This window comes from Citrus sinensis, chromosome 8, assembly GCF_022201045.2.
Source record: "Citrus sinensis cultivar Valencia sweet orange chromosome 8, DVS_A1.0, whole genome shotgun sequence".
In the NCBI taxonomy this organism is placed as follows: domain Eukaryota; kingdom Viridiplantae; phylum Streptophyta; class Magnoliopsida; order Sapindales; family Rutaceae; genus Citrus; species Citrus sinensis.
This window is the reverse complement of record NC_068563.1, coordinates 3,349,338-3,363,463: the sequence shown is the minus strand read 5'-3', so window position 1 is coordinate 3,363,463 and position 14,126 is coordinate 3,349,338. Positions and strand designations below refer to the sequence as shown.

General features: G+C 38.9%; 3 protein-coding genes and 1 pseudogene across 15 annotated transcripts in view; 1 reads left to right on the top strand and 3 right to left on the bottom strand.

Annotated features, from left to right (window-relative positions):
• Positions 1-14,126, top strand: part of LOC102609686 (presequence protease 2, chloroplastic/mitochondrial) — a 101,564-nt gene that overhangs the window by 3,111 nt on the left and 84,327 nt on the right. The window lies entirely within an intron of this gene.
• LOC127898589 (probable carboxylesterase 12) overlaps positions 1-14,126 on the bottom strand; it is a 117,081-nt gene that overhangs the window by 70,662 nt on the left and 32,293 nt on the right. Inside the window, exon 2 of one of the 3 annotated variants that reach the window (XM_052432002.1) lies at positions 5,928-5,975. The gene's annotated coding sequence lies outside the window, so the exon portion shown is untranslated. Of the gene's footprint in view, positions 1-5,693; positions 5,976-14,126 lie in introns of those variants that run through there. The other 2 variants (XM_052432001.1, XM_052432000.1) reach the window with 2 other exon arrangements.
• Positions 3,545-4,768, bottom strand: LOC127899090 (probable carboxylesterase 12). The gene has a single exon (XM_052431997.1). It carries the CDS (start codon positions 4,557-4,559, stop codon positions 3,582-3,584), a length of 978 nt encoding a protein of 325 aa, XP_052287957.1. The 5' UTR covers positions 4,560-4,768; the 3' UTR covers positions 3,545-3,581.
• LOC102608551 (probable carboxylesterase 12) lies at positions 5,694-7,065 on the bottom strand (annotated as a pseudogene).

Sequence of the window (14,126 nt, the reverse complement as noted above, 5' to 3'; positions counted from 1 at the left end):
AAAAACTAGCAGACGAAGGAATTTTTTCGAATATTTCATATTTTCTGTCTAACAAGCCTTGCTTTGCTCCCACGACTCCAACGAATACGTTGGGTCTAAGTCTTTTACCATAGTAAGTCTATAATTCCGAGGTGCCATAAGCAGGTGTACGTCCGAGGACAACTCAAATTTAGAGTCTTAAGTTTCTTATCCTACATTAAAACTTCTCTTGATCTAAACTTTTATTTGCTATTAAATACCTAACATACATTCAATTTGAATTTTACACTATTCTTTTATTATTAGATAGCAATTTTTTATGTGGAAATATTCTGTAAGTTGTAAAAACTATTGTTATCAAAATTATTTTTTCATAGTTTATTTCTTCTGTATATCAAATGCTTAGCTTATAATTATTCATAACATATAAATATTACTATACTAAATAACCCGGTAAACATATACCTATTTAAACTTCCAAATGTATAATACATCTAAGGATATAAGTATAAAATACTAGATTTAAGATATTTTGAGTTTATAAAAGCAAACAACTTACCACTTATATACTTAGGCATCAAAAAATGAAAACAGACAAATGCATTTAGATTTATTTAAACTTCAATTAAACTAATTTAAATTTCAAATAAAAAGAATAAATGTTATCTTAATAAATAGTTAGATGTTAGTAGGGCAGATTATTGATAATACCCGTTTTCACCAAATTTTCATTAGGATCCGATTCGTACTAGTTACCAGATCAAATCTGTCTCAAATAAATAAATTTACATTTGAGGGAGCTTGTGCTAAGTTTGGGCTTAGATGTTTTTTTTCTGATATTTGTGATAGGTGGTTTAACTAAGGTACCCTAGGTGGTGAGCCAAAATAATATATAGGAGTTAATTTAGGGAGTAACTCAAGTGTCCCACCAAATACTTAGCGTAGTTAGGGTAGCTCAAGTATACTTGAGGGATAGCTCAAGTGTCTCACCAAATACTTAGTGTAAGTGGGGTACGTCAAGTATGCTTACACATGAACATAATTACGACTGTAAATTGAAAATACAGCAAAATAAACATAAAGGCAATGAACACACAATGTCTACGTGGTTTAGCCTTTGACCTACGTCCACGGGAGTAAGTAATCATCAATCCATTATAACACACAATGTTTACGTGGTTCGCCATTTAGCTTACGTCTATAGGAGCAAGTAATCACCAATTCGTTATATAAATGAAATGTTATATAAGATTCTACATTATACAAGATGAATAAAATAAGCTAGATAGCTATATAGAGATGTTTAGACTTGATAAAGATGAAGATGATTGTTTCAGGTAGATTTTGGGTGCAAAAGAAAAAAGGAAAACCTAGCTAAAATAATAAATTTATTTTCGGGATATAAGGTACCTCACTTAATTGCAATTTGTGCGTTGTTTTGTGCATTTTAAAAAAATGAAGAAGAGTGAGAAGACAATGATAATGGTGAGAGGTCCAAATCTGGAGTGAAAGAGCTTGAAAGGACACCTTAAACTAGCAAAACAATAAAAAGGATATCATAGGTGAAGCCGGAAGTGGCCAGCAACCATGGTTCGATGCTTAAGTCAGAGTTGGGTTATCTAGCGTTTGAGAGCTTGTAAGCTCTCTTTAATGATTGCTGGAGGTTAGAGAAAACCTTAGTCTTTTATGTGTGAGTTTGTTGTATACCTGGGCAAAATAAAACTTTAGTGTCTTTATATATAGAGCACCTTGACTACCCTGCCACGCGGCATATATTACAGTGGTGATTTGCTGTCATTTTCAAGTTTATTTTATCCTTTCACCAGTATCATGATTTTGAGCCATTAGTAGCATGCTTGAGGAGCAATAAGGACATCATTTGGTATGGTTTGTTTTCTTGTACACGTGTTGTGCGTTGCAGAGTAGTCTAGGACACCTCTACAAAGGTTGTCTTGATAGCTTCTATGCGTGGCAGCTAAGGACCACTGTCTTGGTGTGTTTTCTTTTGCTTTTTATAGGTGTGACAGCAAGCTGCCCCCTCTTTTCTAGCAAGATATTTCCTATTTGATCTTGTCGAATCAAATATTCTCTCAGGGTGATGGAGGCATTTCTCACGGTTGATATTTTAGAGACTTTTCTTTACCATCTTACTTCTAGTATGGAATACTCCACATACCAGCTCAATTATCAAGTGTACCCAGTGTAAGTTAGGTACCCTCTGTGATTATTTTTAATCATAAAATTTTTCATCAACACACAGCGCCACATTATTAATCTTCAATTTCTTCCCCTAAACAATATCCTTCCTAGTACAGACACCCTTTTATAAAAATAAGCAATGGAGCTATTGGCACCCTTTAAAAATCTTATCAAACCTTTCATTTGAGTTATTTTATAAAAAAAATTAATCAAATGCACCCATCTTCTTCAAGAATATTGGCAGCAATCAAATTTGTTGTTTATGACCCATATATAGAATTTCAGTTACAAACCATTCATTATCTATCATCAAACGAATTCTTCAAAAGAACAATTTTAAATAAAAGACAAAGACTAATGTAAAAGAAAAATGACTTTAAAAGTATACAATTGTTTGTGATAAAAAAGAAAAAGAAAAAAATGTCTCATTCTTGTTCAAAGAATAAAAATATGGATTTAGTACTGTGAAAAGAAATCTCTCCAAAACTGAATTTGATAAGTTCAAGCTCTGAACTTGCGGTGTTGAACAAGCGCAATCATTATAAATTTAAAATGAAAGAAAATTGTTAGATTAATTTTATATTAATCTAATATATTTGGGGCCACACATGAAATAAATAAAATGTGTGTGCTATTATTTAATAAGCCAAGAATTAAGTGGTCTAATTGAAGTTCATTAAATGGTTAAGGGTATAATTATTGTGGATTAAATGCATAGATACCAGAATTTAATCATCACTTTAATGAGGGGCTGAAGTGATTATTATCATAAATACGTGACTGTTGGGTTTTCTAAAAGAAAACTAATAGTCACGATATTTATATAAAAGGGGTTATGGTCCCCAATCTCTCAAATAATTTTTTGTAATTCTCTAATCCTCTCAAAGAGAATTCTAAACTCAAGAAAAAGAGAAGATTGGAAGTCCATCTCCTACACTCAAGAACCACTACGAATCACCATGGATTCAGGTACACTTCCGCTTTCGTATTTCTCAGTAATTTAATATGGATGTTATGAAGATTAAGAGGACAACAAAAATGTCATTGAGTTTAGAAGAGTTTTGTAGAGAGAGATGAGGTTCACTAAAATTTTCTTGAGAAAAATAATTGGAAGGTTATTTGTGGAATTAAATAGAGATTATTCTTAAAAGTGGTTGTACGAGGGCATTCGAGGGATGGCAATAGTCCAACCCAATATTAATTTCTGTGTTCTATTGATTTTCTGAGAATTGTCATACTTTTTTTAATTAATAAATTTCCTTTGAACGGTTGAAGTTGGTAAATATATATATATATATATATATATATATATATATATATATATATATATACCCGTAAAAATAGCAGCTGACAGAAAAAAAAAGGATATTGAAAATTATAAATATAGTTAGAGGCACATGAATTCAGGTCTTCTCCTGATGATTCAAGAAAGAAGCAGTTCTCTCAAGCATGGCCACGGCATTTTCACATGTGGGATTTATCAAATGGAACACATGTTGCTCTCCTTTGGACTCAACAATCTCCACATTGCCCCTCCACCCGCTCTCCTTCAACTTGTCATAATAAAACCATCCTCTAGATCTCAGAAAATCATTCTCCGCAACAAATACCAGCATCCTGGCGCATCCCAGGCTCGCTAGGTCCGAACCGGCAACGGCAGGATTAATCCACGGATCATCGCACCCACTTGTGCTACTTGGACAAGTCAATCTCCACAATCTCGCGACCCAGTCTCTTTTCTTAGCGTCAGCTGTTTCATTACCAACAGATTCTCTGCCCAGAAAATACGGATGAATTAAAACAATGCCAATAAAATTAACACCGAGAATTTCTCGACCATGTCTCATGCCCATGTGATGAGCTATGCTAGCGCCAGCACTGTCACCCGAAAAAAACACTCGCTGGAAATCAGCGAAACAGTTGAGCCAATCTTCAGGGCCTTCTCCGTTAACATGGGAAGCAACCCACTTGAGTGCAGTCCATGAATCATCATGAGCGCAAGGGACAGGATTCTCCGGGGCTCTCCGATAATCAACCGAGACTGCGATGACGTTAGCTTCAGAGACTAAGGTGTTGAGGTAATTGTGGTAAGTGGGATAAAAGGCGGTTTCGATGCAAAAGCCTCCTCCATGAAAATAAACAAGAAGGGGAAGTTTTTGGTTTTGGTTTTGGTTTTGTCTTTGGTTTGGAATGTAAAGCCGAGCATATAGATCGTTTTCTGGTGAATACGCAACGTCTTTGGAATGAACTTTTGTTTTGGGATCAAATGATGCAGGAACGATGTCGTTTCCTTTGAGCCTTTCTACTTTGCCATCTTTGTATACTTTTATCGTGGGAGAGAGGTCTATGGCTATTTCTGCTGCCGGCTCTGTGGAATCCATGTGTAGAGAAAAAGTGCAGAAAAATATTGACGGGCTTTGTTTGGTCTCCAGGAGAAGGAGAAAGGAAAATGGAGCAGAAAAATATGCAGAGATGAAGACAAGATTTGGTATGTGGAAGGCAGCAAGAGTGGATAACGTTTACAATTTAAAAAATAAAAAAAAATGATAAAGGGACAAAAATGGTGTCCAAACAAATACAATTAGGCCCATGTAAATCAAGACAAATGTTACGATAACTCATTAAGAAAAAAATGAAAAAGGAGTTATGAAGTGAAATACATAATTAAATAATTAACAATAATTGAGTAAATTAAATTAAAAGAGTTAGTAGAGTTGATTATTGACACGTCACCTTGTAATAGTTTTGTAAGTGCCAAACCACTCTCTTTCAATTTTTTGTTTTTGTTTTTTGGGACAAGATAATATGAGGATTGGTAAGATTTTAATCCTTGAATTATCATAACCGAAACTGTAATTTCAAAAATGGTATCAGTTTTTGTTGAAGATAGTAGAAAATTTTGTTTGGTAAGGACTGCCTTCTTTGTGGATTTATCTAAACCACGCTCTTTATTTCTCACCAACTCTGATTTGGCTTGGCTCCACGTCTCTTGAATAAGTGGCATGCAAATTATCCTTCTGATCAACAACCAAATTATTGAATATTTTATGCTTAGGCATTACATATCTTGATTGAGCATAGCCACAGCATTGCGTGCGGCTCTCGTTTAGACTCTGCTGTCTCCAAATATTTGTGTAGATATTTTTCGACTTCAAAGAAATTGTGGCATTTCCAATATAAAATTATTGATGATTTTTTTCTTGCTCCATCCAATAGAAATCACAATTTTTGTTTTTCTTCTGAAAGACAGACATGACAAAGTAAATTTTCATCTTCATCACGTTGGCATGCAGAAATATTTATTTCTCCATATTTGTATCATAGATTATTGACATTCATACAAGTCATATTTATTTAATACTTTAATTTTACTTAACTTATTTTTATTAATTAATAAAACAATTATGAAGACCGGCAGTCAACTGTGTCCGACCGCTATCATGATCATCTTTTATCAGCAAATCACCGGATTAGTAGGATAACTTGCTAAGTGAAATGAATGAAGTTGCTAAAAATTGAAAGAAACAGAGCTCATATTGGATCTATTCTGATCCGAAATCAAAGACAAATCGATGGACTCCGTGAACAGTACTACTAATACATCAAGTTGTCTTAATTGATTTACGAATGAATCTAATTATTAATACATCAATGATTCCAGAAGGCCAAAACCTTTTCCGAATTCTGATTCCACAGAATCCCACTTGTATTTTGAGCCGCAATCAACCGATGCTTATTTCTTCTGAGGGAAAAAAAAAGGAAAGAAAATCACACACACACAGTAGAGTTATAATTACCTTATTCATCTTTCCTCCCGAATATTTGCCGAACCAAAGCAAATAACTCTTCAGTTTCAAGGCTTATCCTGATTGAAGAAAGAACAAATTTTCTTGAGCATAGACCCAGCATTTTCACAAGTGGGATTGATCAAATGGAACACATGTTGCTCTCCTTTAGACTCAACTATCTCTACATGGCCTCCCCACCCACTTTCCTTCAACTTCTCATAGTAAAACCATCCTCTAGGGCACAGGAAATCCTTCTCCGCAGCAAACACCAGCACCCTGGCGCACCCCAGGCTCGCGAGGCTCGAACCGTCGGCACACGGATTAACCCACGGATCATCGAGCCCGCTTGTGCTTGGACAAGTAAATCGCCAAAATCTCTCCGTTCCAGCTCTTATTTTAACATCAGTAGGCTCGGAACCAACAGGTTCAACACCCCAAAAGTATGGATGAATCAAGACAATACCAACAACATTAAAGCCGTCGATAATTTCTCCACCGTTTCTTATTGCCATGTGATGAGCAATATTAGCACCAGCGCTGTTCCCAGAGTAAAACACTCGCTCAAAATCAGCATTACGGTTGAGCCAATCTTTGGGGACATTTCCGTCAACATGGGAAGCAAGCCATTTGACTGCGTCCCATGAATCTTCATAAGCGATAGGAAGGGGATGCTCTGGGGCTCTTCGGTAGTCGACGGAGACTGCGATGATGTTAGCTTCAGAGACCAAGTCGTTGAGGTAATTATGGTAAGTTGGTGAAAAAGCAGTCTCGATACAAAAACCTCCGCCATGAAAATAAACAAGAAGGGGAAGTTTTGGTTTTGATTTGTGTTTTTCGGGAGGTAAAGCGGAGCAGATAAATTATTTTCAGGAGAATACACAACGTCTTTGGAATCAACGTTTGTTTTGGGATCAAGTGATGGGGGAACGATATCGGTGCCCCTGAGCCTTTCTACTTTGCCGTCTTTGTGTACTTTTATCAAAGGAGAGAAGTCATGGGCGACTTCTGATGATGCGTTGGCGGAATCCATGGAGAAGAAGCAGAGCACAAAATGTGGAGGGCGTTTGCTTTTGTAAAGATGATAACCAAAGGATTTGGCCTATGCAGGACAGAATTACTGTTTTTATTTGATTGAGTCATCTGTATTACAATTAATTAATTGTTGTACGGATAATTAAATTTAATATAACTATTATTTATATAATATTTTTTTTAAATAAATACACACATGTTAATATTATTTAATTATTATATAATTGATATGATATTTCTGATGTATTCTAAAATTTTTTTTAATTTAATATATTTAGTTGATATATTAATTAATGTATTAGGAATAAAATTTTATTATTTAAATTAAAAATAAAAAATATTAATTATTTATCCGTAAATATAAATATCTCAATTAAATAAATATAATATTATCTTTAAATATTACCAAGAATTAAAAAAATTTTAAGTGTTTGTATATATATATATATATTATAATACATACATACTTGTGTATATTCAATTGTTTATTCTTACTTAAAATATCAAGAATCCTATCATAAGAATGGAACTAGAATCCGTGAACCCAATATTGGGTGGGAATATGGGATGGGTGCGAGTACAGTAGGGGGAGCCCACTCGATTGGCGTTGGGTACGTAACGTTGGAGGCGATGAAAACAAAACTCAATTAATTCCTCTCCACATACAAGAGCTTTTGATAACGTGATAAGTGTCATTCAATTATTGATAGATACTTTTGACATCTAGAAACATGTTGAAAAATTATGCGTAATTGTGTCTCGTAGCAAATTACATTTGCAGTGTGGTCGCTTAAGTCAGTTCTCTGAAATAATGGGCATGGTACATCCATCCATCTTGCAGACGGCGGAATAACAATGAAAGGTGAATTTAGAGCTAGGTTAAATCGAATCAAACTGTAGTTTCTTTTTCACAAATTGGCTCCTATACAATTAAACTCTTTAATATTCAATCCTCATTATTCATAAGCTTGATTAATTAAAATAGTTATTAAAAAGCCAAAAAAAAAACAAAAGAGATAGAGAGAGAACATTGGAGTACAAGTAGATATATAATTAAATAACATTGAATATAGTTCATAATATATTTTATTGGGTAGTACTCTAAGGGCGCAAGAACATGTGTTACAAAAGGACTGCTTGTAATATTCAAAATTCCGTAGTTGCAGCCAAATGTCTTTTTTGAGGCATTTCATCAAACATTTAGTTACTTTCATCAAACACCTAGTTAAACTATATTTCTCTTATAAATTAAAATACCAGGTATACATATTTTTTCAAATTCATAATAAAAATTTGTACAAATCGATTCGAGATGATTAGTTTCTGTAATACAAAGTAAAGATAAGCTTTTAGATTGGAGAAAGAGTACAAGAGGCGAAAACAACCCATATAAATTCGAATTCAAGCATTGTCGTGGCTAAAGAATGCAGCAGTTTTCTTGAGCATAGACACAGCATTTTCGCAATCTGGATTGCGCAAATGGAACGCATGCAACTCTCCTTGAGACTCAACAATCTCCATATCGCCTTTCCACCCACTCTCCTTCAACTTCTTACAATAAAACCATCCCCTATATCTTAGCATATCCTCCTCCGCAACAAAAACCAGCATTCTGGCGCATCCCTGTTGGCTCGCTAGGTTCGAACCAACCGCTGGATTAATCAATGGATCATCGCAGTCAATCATGCTAGGATAAACAAATTGCCACATTGCCTCACGCCATTCTTCTGGGCCATCCCCATCAACATGGGAAGCAACCCATTTGATTGCAGTCCATGAATCGTCATGAGCACAGGGGATCGGATTCTTCAGGGCTCTCCGATAATCAACCGAGACTGCTATGATGTTAGCTTCAGAAACTAAGTTGTTGAGGTAATTATTGTAAGTAGAAGAAAAGGTAGTGTGGACGCAGAAGCCTCCACCGTGAAAATAAACCACAAGAGGAAGTTTTTGGTTTTGATCTTTTGGGTTTTTCGGAATGTAAAGACGAGCGGATAGAGTATTTTCAAGTAAATACAAAACGTCTTTGGAATCAACGTTTGTTTTTTAATCAAATGATAGAGGAACTATGTCATTGCCCACAAACCTCTCTATTGTGCCATCCTTGTATATTATCATCATAGGAGAGAAATCGTGGGCGATTTCTTATAATGGCTATGTGGAACCCATTGAAGCAGAAAATGTCGACAGAGCGCTGGCAAGCCTGAATTAGCCTTTCTAATAAAATATTACTAACAAGGTGTTTGGGGAAAGTACTTCGACGAGACCAGACGTGATGAGCAGATATCTAGTGGCAGAGTTTTGCGAACAGGTGTATCCTGTAAGAGTCTGGTAGCAGGGGAACAAGAGCAGGAATATTCTACTCGTCCACGAATATGCCATCCACGAGGCCGGACTCATGTTAGAGGCATAAAGCCATTCCTGCTAAGGGTCGAGGCGAGGAGACCCGGTCAACGACAGTTGGCGAGACGTCCTCTCCAATCCGAGAATCAAGACACGAAGGCCATGCAACCACCCACGATTGCGGAAACGGAGCATCCATTTTCGAGAGGTGGGAAGGTAACGGGCGTGAATGAGGGGGAAGATCTGAACTCAGGAAAAGCCTATAAAAAGGCAGCCAACGAAGGTAAAAGGGTTAGAATTTTGAGATTAGAACTAAAAAAAAAAAAAGAGAGCTCTAAAGAATTGATACGCCATAAGATTTGTGGCTAGCATTCCGAGGAACACAAAAACCTTCATTTCTGACTTGAGCGTTAGAGGATTTACACCGGGAAAACAACCGGCGTGCTCTTACCTATTTTTGTGTACGCAGGAACTTCTGGTGAAGAAGCATTACGAGGAGAGATCCTGATCGTGGTAGAGTTGATCGAGCAGAGATCCTGGTCGTGTAAGGAGGGTAACCAGAATCTCGCATCAACATTTTGGCGCCGTCTGTGGGGACTGGTCAAAAAGCTTCTGTTGACAGCAAGAAGAGGAGCAAAGCAAGTGGAAAAATAATGGAGGCAGAAGGAGGTAGTGCACAAGGGAGTGATATGAGGCTTAACGATTCCATGACGCTGAGGGAGATAGCCAGTGAAGCACGGGAAAAAGCCATGTTTGACCGGATAGAACGGATGGAAAAGCGAATGGAGACCCTGACAACCATCCTGCATGAGCTACGGAGTGAACGAAGGGGAACCCAGGAGGAAAGAGTGAGAGGTGGTGGAGTGGCACCAAGTCACGAAATTACGAGGAGAAGTCAAACCACCAGGAGATCTGAAGGTGAGAGAGGTAACTTATCTCTGTGGGGAGAAATTCATAGAGAGGAAGAGCAATCCCCAGCGAGACAGATTTTTTATGAGGACGACGGGGTGGCGAATGCAGAGGAAACAGAGCTTAGGCAACACTTACATAATGTAGAGCAAGAGCGGGATCAAGTTGCAGCATGTGACCCTGGTCGTGCAGTGCAGCTGGAGGAGGAAGTACACAGACTAGCGCAGGTAATTGATGACATGCAAGGAAGGAGCAGAGCTCCTGGTTGGAGGATAATGCTGGACAGAGAATTACCGCTCGCGGCAGAGATCATGAGGGCAGTCATTCCAAGAGATTTTCGCCTTCCAGACCTTATATATTCGGGACAAACTGACCCGTTGGTGCACATAGAGCACTTCGACGACATAACCGGGGTGCAAAGATTATCTCAAGCCCAAAGGTGCAGGGTGTTCCCACTATCCCTAAAGGGACGCGCACGCGAGTGGTACAAGAAACTTCCTCGGGGGAGCATTACAACTTTCAAGCAGATGTGCCAAGAATTTGCAGAACAGTTTCGTGGGGCAATGGCACCAGAAGATGACATGATGAAGTTGAAAAGCATGAAGCAGGGGGAGCAAGAAACCCTTCGGGAATTCATCAAGAGGTTTCATCGTGTTGTCCTTAATTTGGGAGCCTTCAACCATCCTCAGGCATTAAGGGGATTGAAAGAAGAGGTGAAGATAGGAAGGTTGTGGTACAACTTGAGAAGCCCAGTTATTCAGACGTATGCAGCCGCATACGAGCAGGCTAAAAGGGACATAAAGATTGAGGAAGAGAAGACAGAACTGATTAAGACAGACCAGTTAGAAGGGTTGGGAAAGAAAGAGAAGAGAGCATTACTAGGGAAATGGGCCGATCAGGAGGAAGGACCACCAGGCCTCAGGTAGTAGTGCAGGAGGTCGGGTAACCGCTTATCAGCCTTATCAGAGGCTGCCACAGTATCAGCGCAGCAGAGCGCAACCTCCTCGCTCACCAGCTAGGGAGCCTTGGAGAAGACATGACTCGGTATATGGTGGTCTTCATCCACACTCCCACGGTAGTAGAGGGAGCAGACCAGAAGCACTGCCACCGCCTCCAACTCAGAATGGCACAAATAAAGAAAGGGCAGTGCACATGATCAACCAGAACCAGGATTATGGGCGATATACTTCATTGAAGATACCCCTAGACGAGGTATACGAGGCCATAAAGGACCGTGGACTACTGTACCTCCCTGCCCCAATAACAAAGCTACCCAGTAGGAGGGATAGGGGACGTTATTGTAAGTTCCATGGCACTCATGACCATACCACTATAGAATACAGAGATCTCAAGACTCAGGTTGAAGATTTGGTGAGAAATCAGTACCTGGACGAGTTTATAGATGGGATTTTCCCGATGGTGGCCTTGACATGTGAAGGGGAGCAGAGTGACAGAAACTTGAGGCGCGAGTAACCCACAGTAAGGGTGATAGCTGGGGGCCCAACATTGGCCGGAGATTCCAACAGATCGAGGAAGAATTATGCTAGATACACCATGACTAGTAAAGAAGTATTCTTCAACACCCTAGCAGCCAAACGAGCAAGAGTCAGGTAAGTGCCAATCATGTGGATAAATGAGGATGAAGAAACGATTCTATACCCCCACGAGGATGCTTTAGTTATCAAGGCCACTGTTGCTACCAAGAAGTTTGACCGGATACTGGTTGACACATGGAGCTCAGTTGATGTGTTGTTTAAGTCAACTCTGGAGGAGATGGGAATAGCAGACCTGAAGTTGGAGTATACCAATACCTCTTTGAAGGGATTTGGAGGAGGAAAGCTGGTCCCTCTGGGCGTGGTCGAGCTACTTATCATGATTGGGAGCTCCCCGACAAAAAAGGACTATGATACTGGACTTTGTGGTAGTGGATGAAAAAGGTCCTTACCAGATGATCCTAGGTCGGCCATTTCTGAAGATGAGCAAAGCGGTACTGTCCAACCATTATCTAGCTCTCAAGTACCGGGTTAATGTGGTAGTTGAGTGGTACAAGGAGACCAGAGAATAGCACGAAGCTGCTACTCCTTGGCAGCAAGGGAAGCAATGCATATTACATCCCTTGATACTCGAATAGAGACCAAAATTGGCAGACAAGAGCCTATAAAGGAACTAGAGACAGTAAGCTTGCAGCAGGATGACCCTGGAAAAACAGTCCAAATCGGGTCGAGACTTCAAGATGAACAGAAGCAGGAGCTGGTCCATTGCTTACGAGCACATGCAGATGTGTTTGCCTAGACACACGAAGACATGCCGAGAATCGACCCTAAGGTCGCATGCCATAGGTTGGCAATAAAAAAGAGTGCTCGGGCAATAAGGCAGAAAATGAGGTGCTTCAACCAGGAGAGATATGAGGCTATAAACGGTGAAGTGGAGAAACTCTTGAAGGCAGGGTTCATTCGAGAAGTCAACTATCCGGAGTGGATATCGAATGTCGTATTAGTAAAAAAGGCCAATGGTAAATGGAGGATGTGTGTGGATTTTATGGATCTCAACAAAGCATGCCCGAAAGACAGCTTTCCTTTACCAAAGATCGACCAGCTGGTAGACTCAACAGCTGGACATGGCCTGCTCAACTTCATGGACGCATTCTCGGGATACAACCAAATCCCCATGTTCGAGCAGGATGAGGAGAGCACGACATTTATTACTAACCAGGGTCTGTTCTGTTACAGGGTAATGCCATTCGGTCTTAAAAATACGGGGGCCACGTACCAGAGGCTGGTGAACAAAGTCTTTAAGTCGTTGATTGGGAGAACAATGGAGGTGTACGTGGACGACATGATAACTAAGTCGAAAATCTCGAAGGAACATGTCGAGCACCTCGAGGAGACATTCGTACTTTTGAGGAAGTACAAGATGAAGCTCAACCCGGAAAAGTGTACTTTTGGGGTCGAGTCAGGAAAATTCCTCGGATTCATGGTGAGTCATAGGGGGATTGAGGCAAATCCCGAGAAGATCCAGGCGATCGTTCAGATTGAAATACAAGTATGCAACCCAAGAGGGGGGGTGAATTGGGATTCTAAAAAATTATTCAATTTATTAAATAAAAACTTAATACAATTATAAATCAGATTCAAAGCAATAACGATTAAGATGATCACAATATAAAAAGATAAGGGAAGAGGGATTCAAACACCGAGATTTTTACGTGGTTCGGCCAACCTCGCCTACGTCCACGCCTCCAAGCTTTCCGGGCTTGAGGATTCCACTAAGCAAGCCTCCAAGGCTTCAAATGCTTACACTTGACTTCTAAGATGTCAATGGACCTTTACAACAAGAGATTATCCCCAATCTCTTAACCCAAATGTATCCCAACACTTACAATCACTCAAAGTAAAAGATTACAAACTGTTTTGCCTCTCACAATATATAAGATTACACAATGATGCTTAATATGTGAGTAGATGAAGCAAGAATGAGTTCTAAGCTCTATGAAGATTGTATTCTCAAATATTAGCTCAAAATGGTCGTGTTGTGATCAATTTTCTTTGAATTTGAATGAGCTTATTTATACTTGGATTTGAAAATCTAGCCGTTACAAACTGTCGGACAGAAAACGGTTCGCCGTTAACCATTACCGGTTAACCGTTTCGGTTGGTCAAAGTTACCGTTGGGCCAGATTTCAAATAAACGGTTTGCCGTTTAGGATTGCCCCTTCGCCGTTAACTTCCAGAGACCTGCAAGAAGAGCATTTGTTATCCATTTACACTAAACGGTTAAGGACTTGCATGAAGTAACGTTTCTGGATATTATCGGTTAACCGTTTGAAATAAACGGTTCACCGTTAGGTTCCAGTAGCCTTCCCATCTTGGGTGATTT

Coding starts and splice junctions, on each gene's coding strand:
- LOC127899090 (XM_052431997.1), bottom strand. CDS start 4,559: ATGGATTCCACAGAGCCGGCAGCAGAAATAGCCATAGACCTCTCTCCC.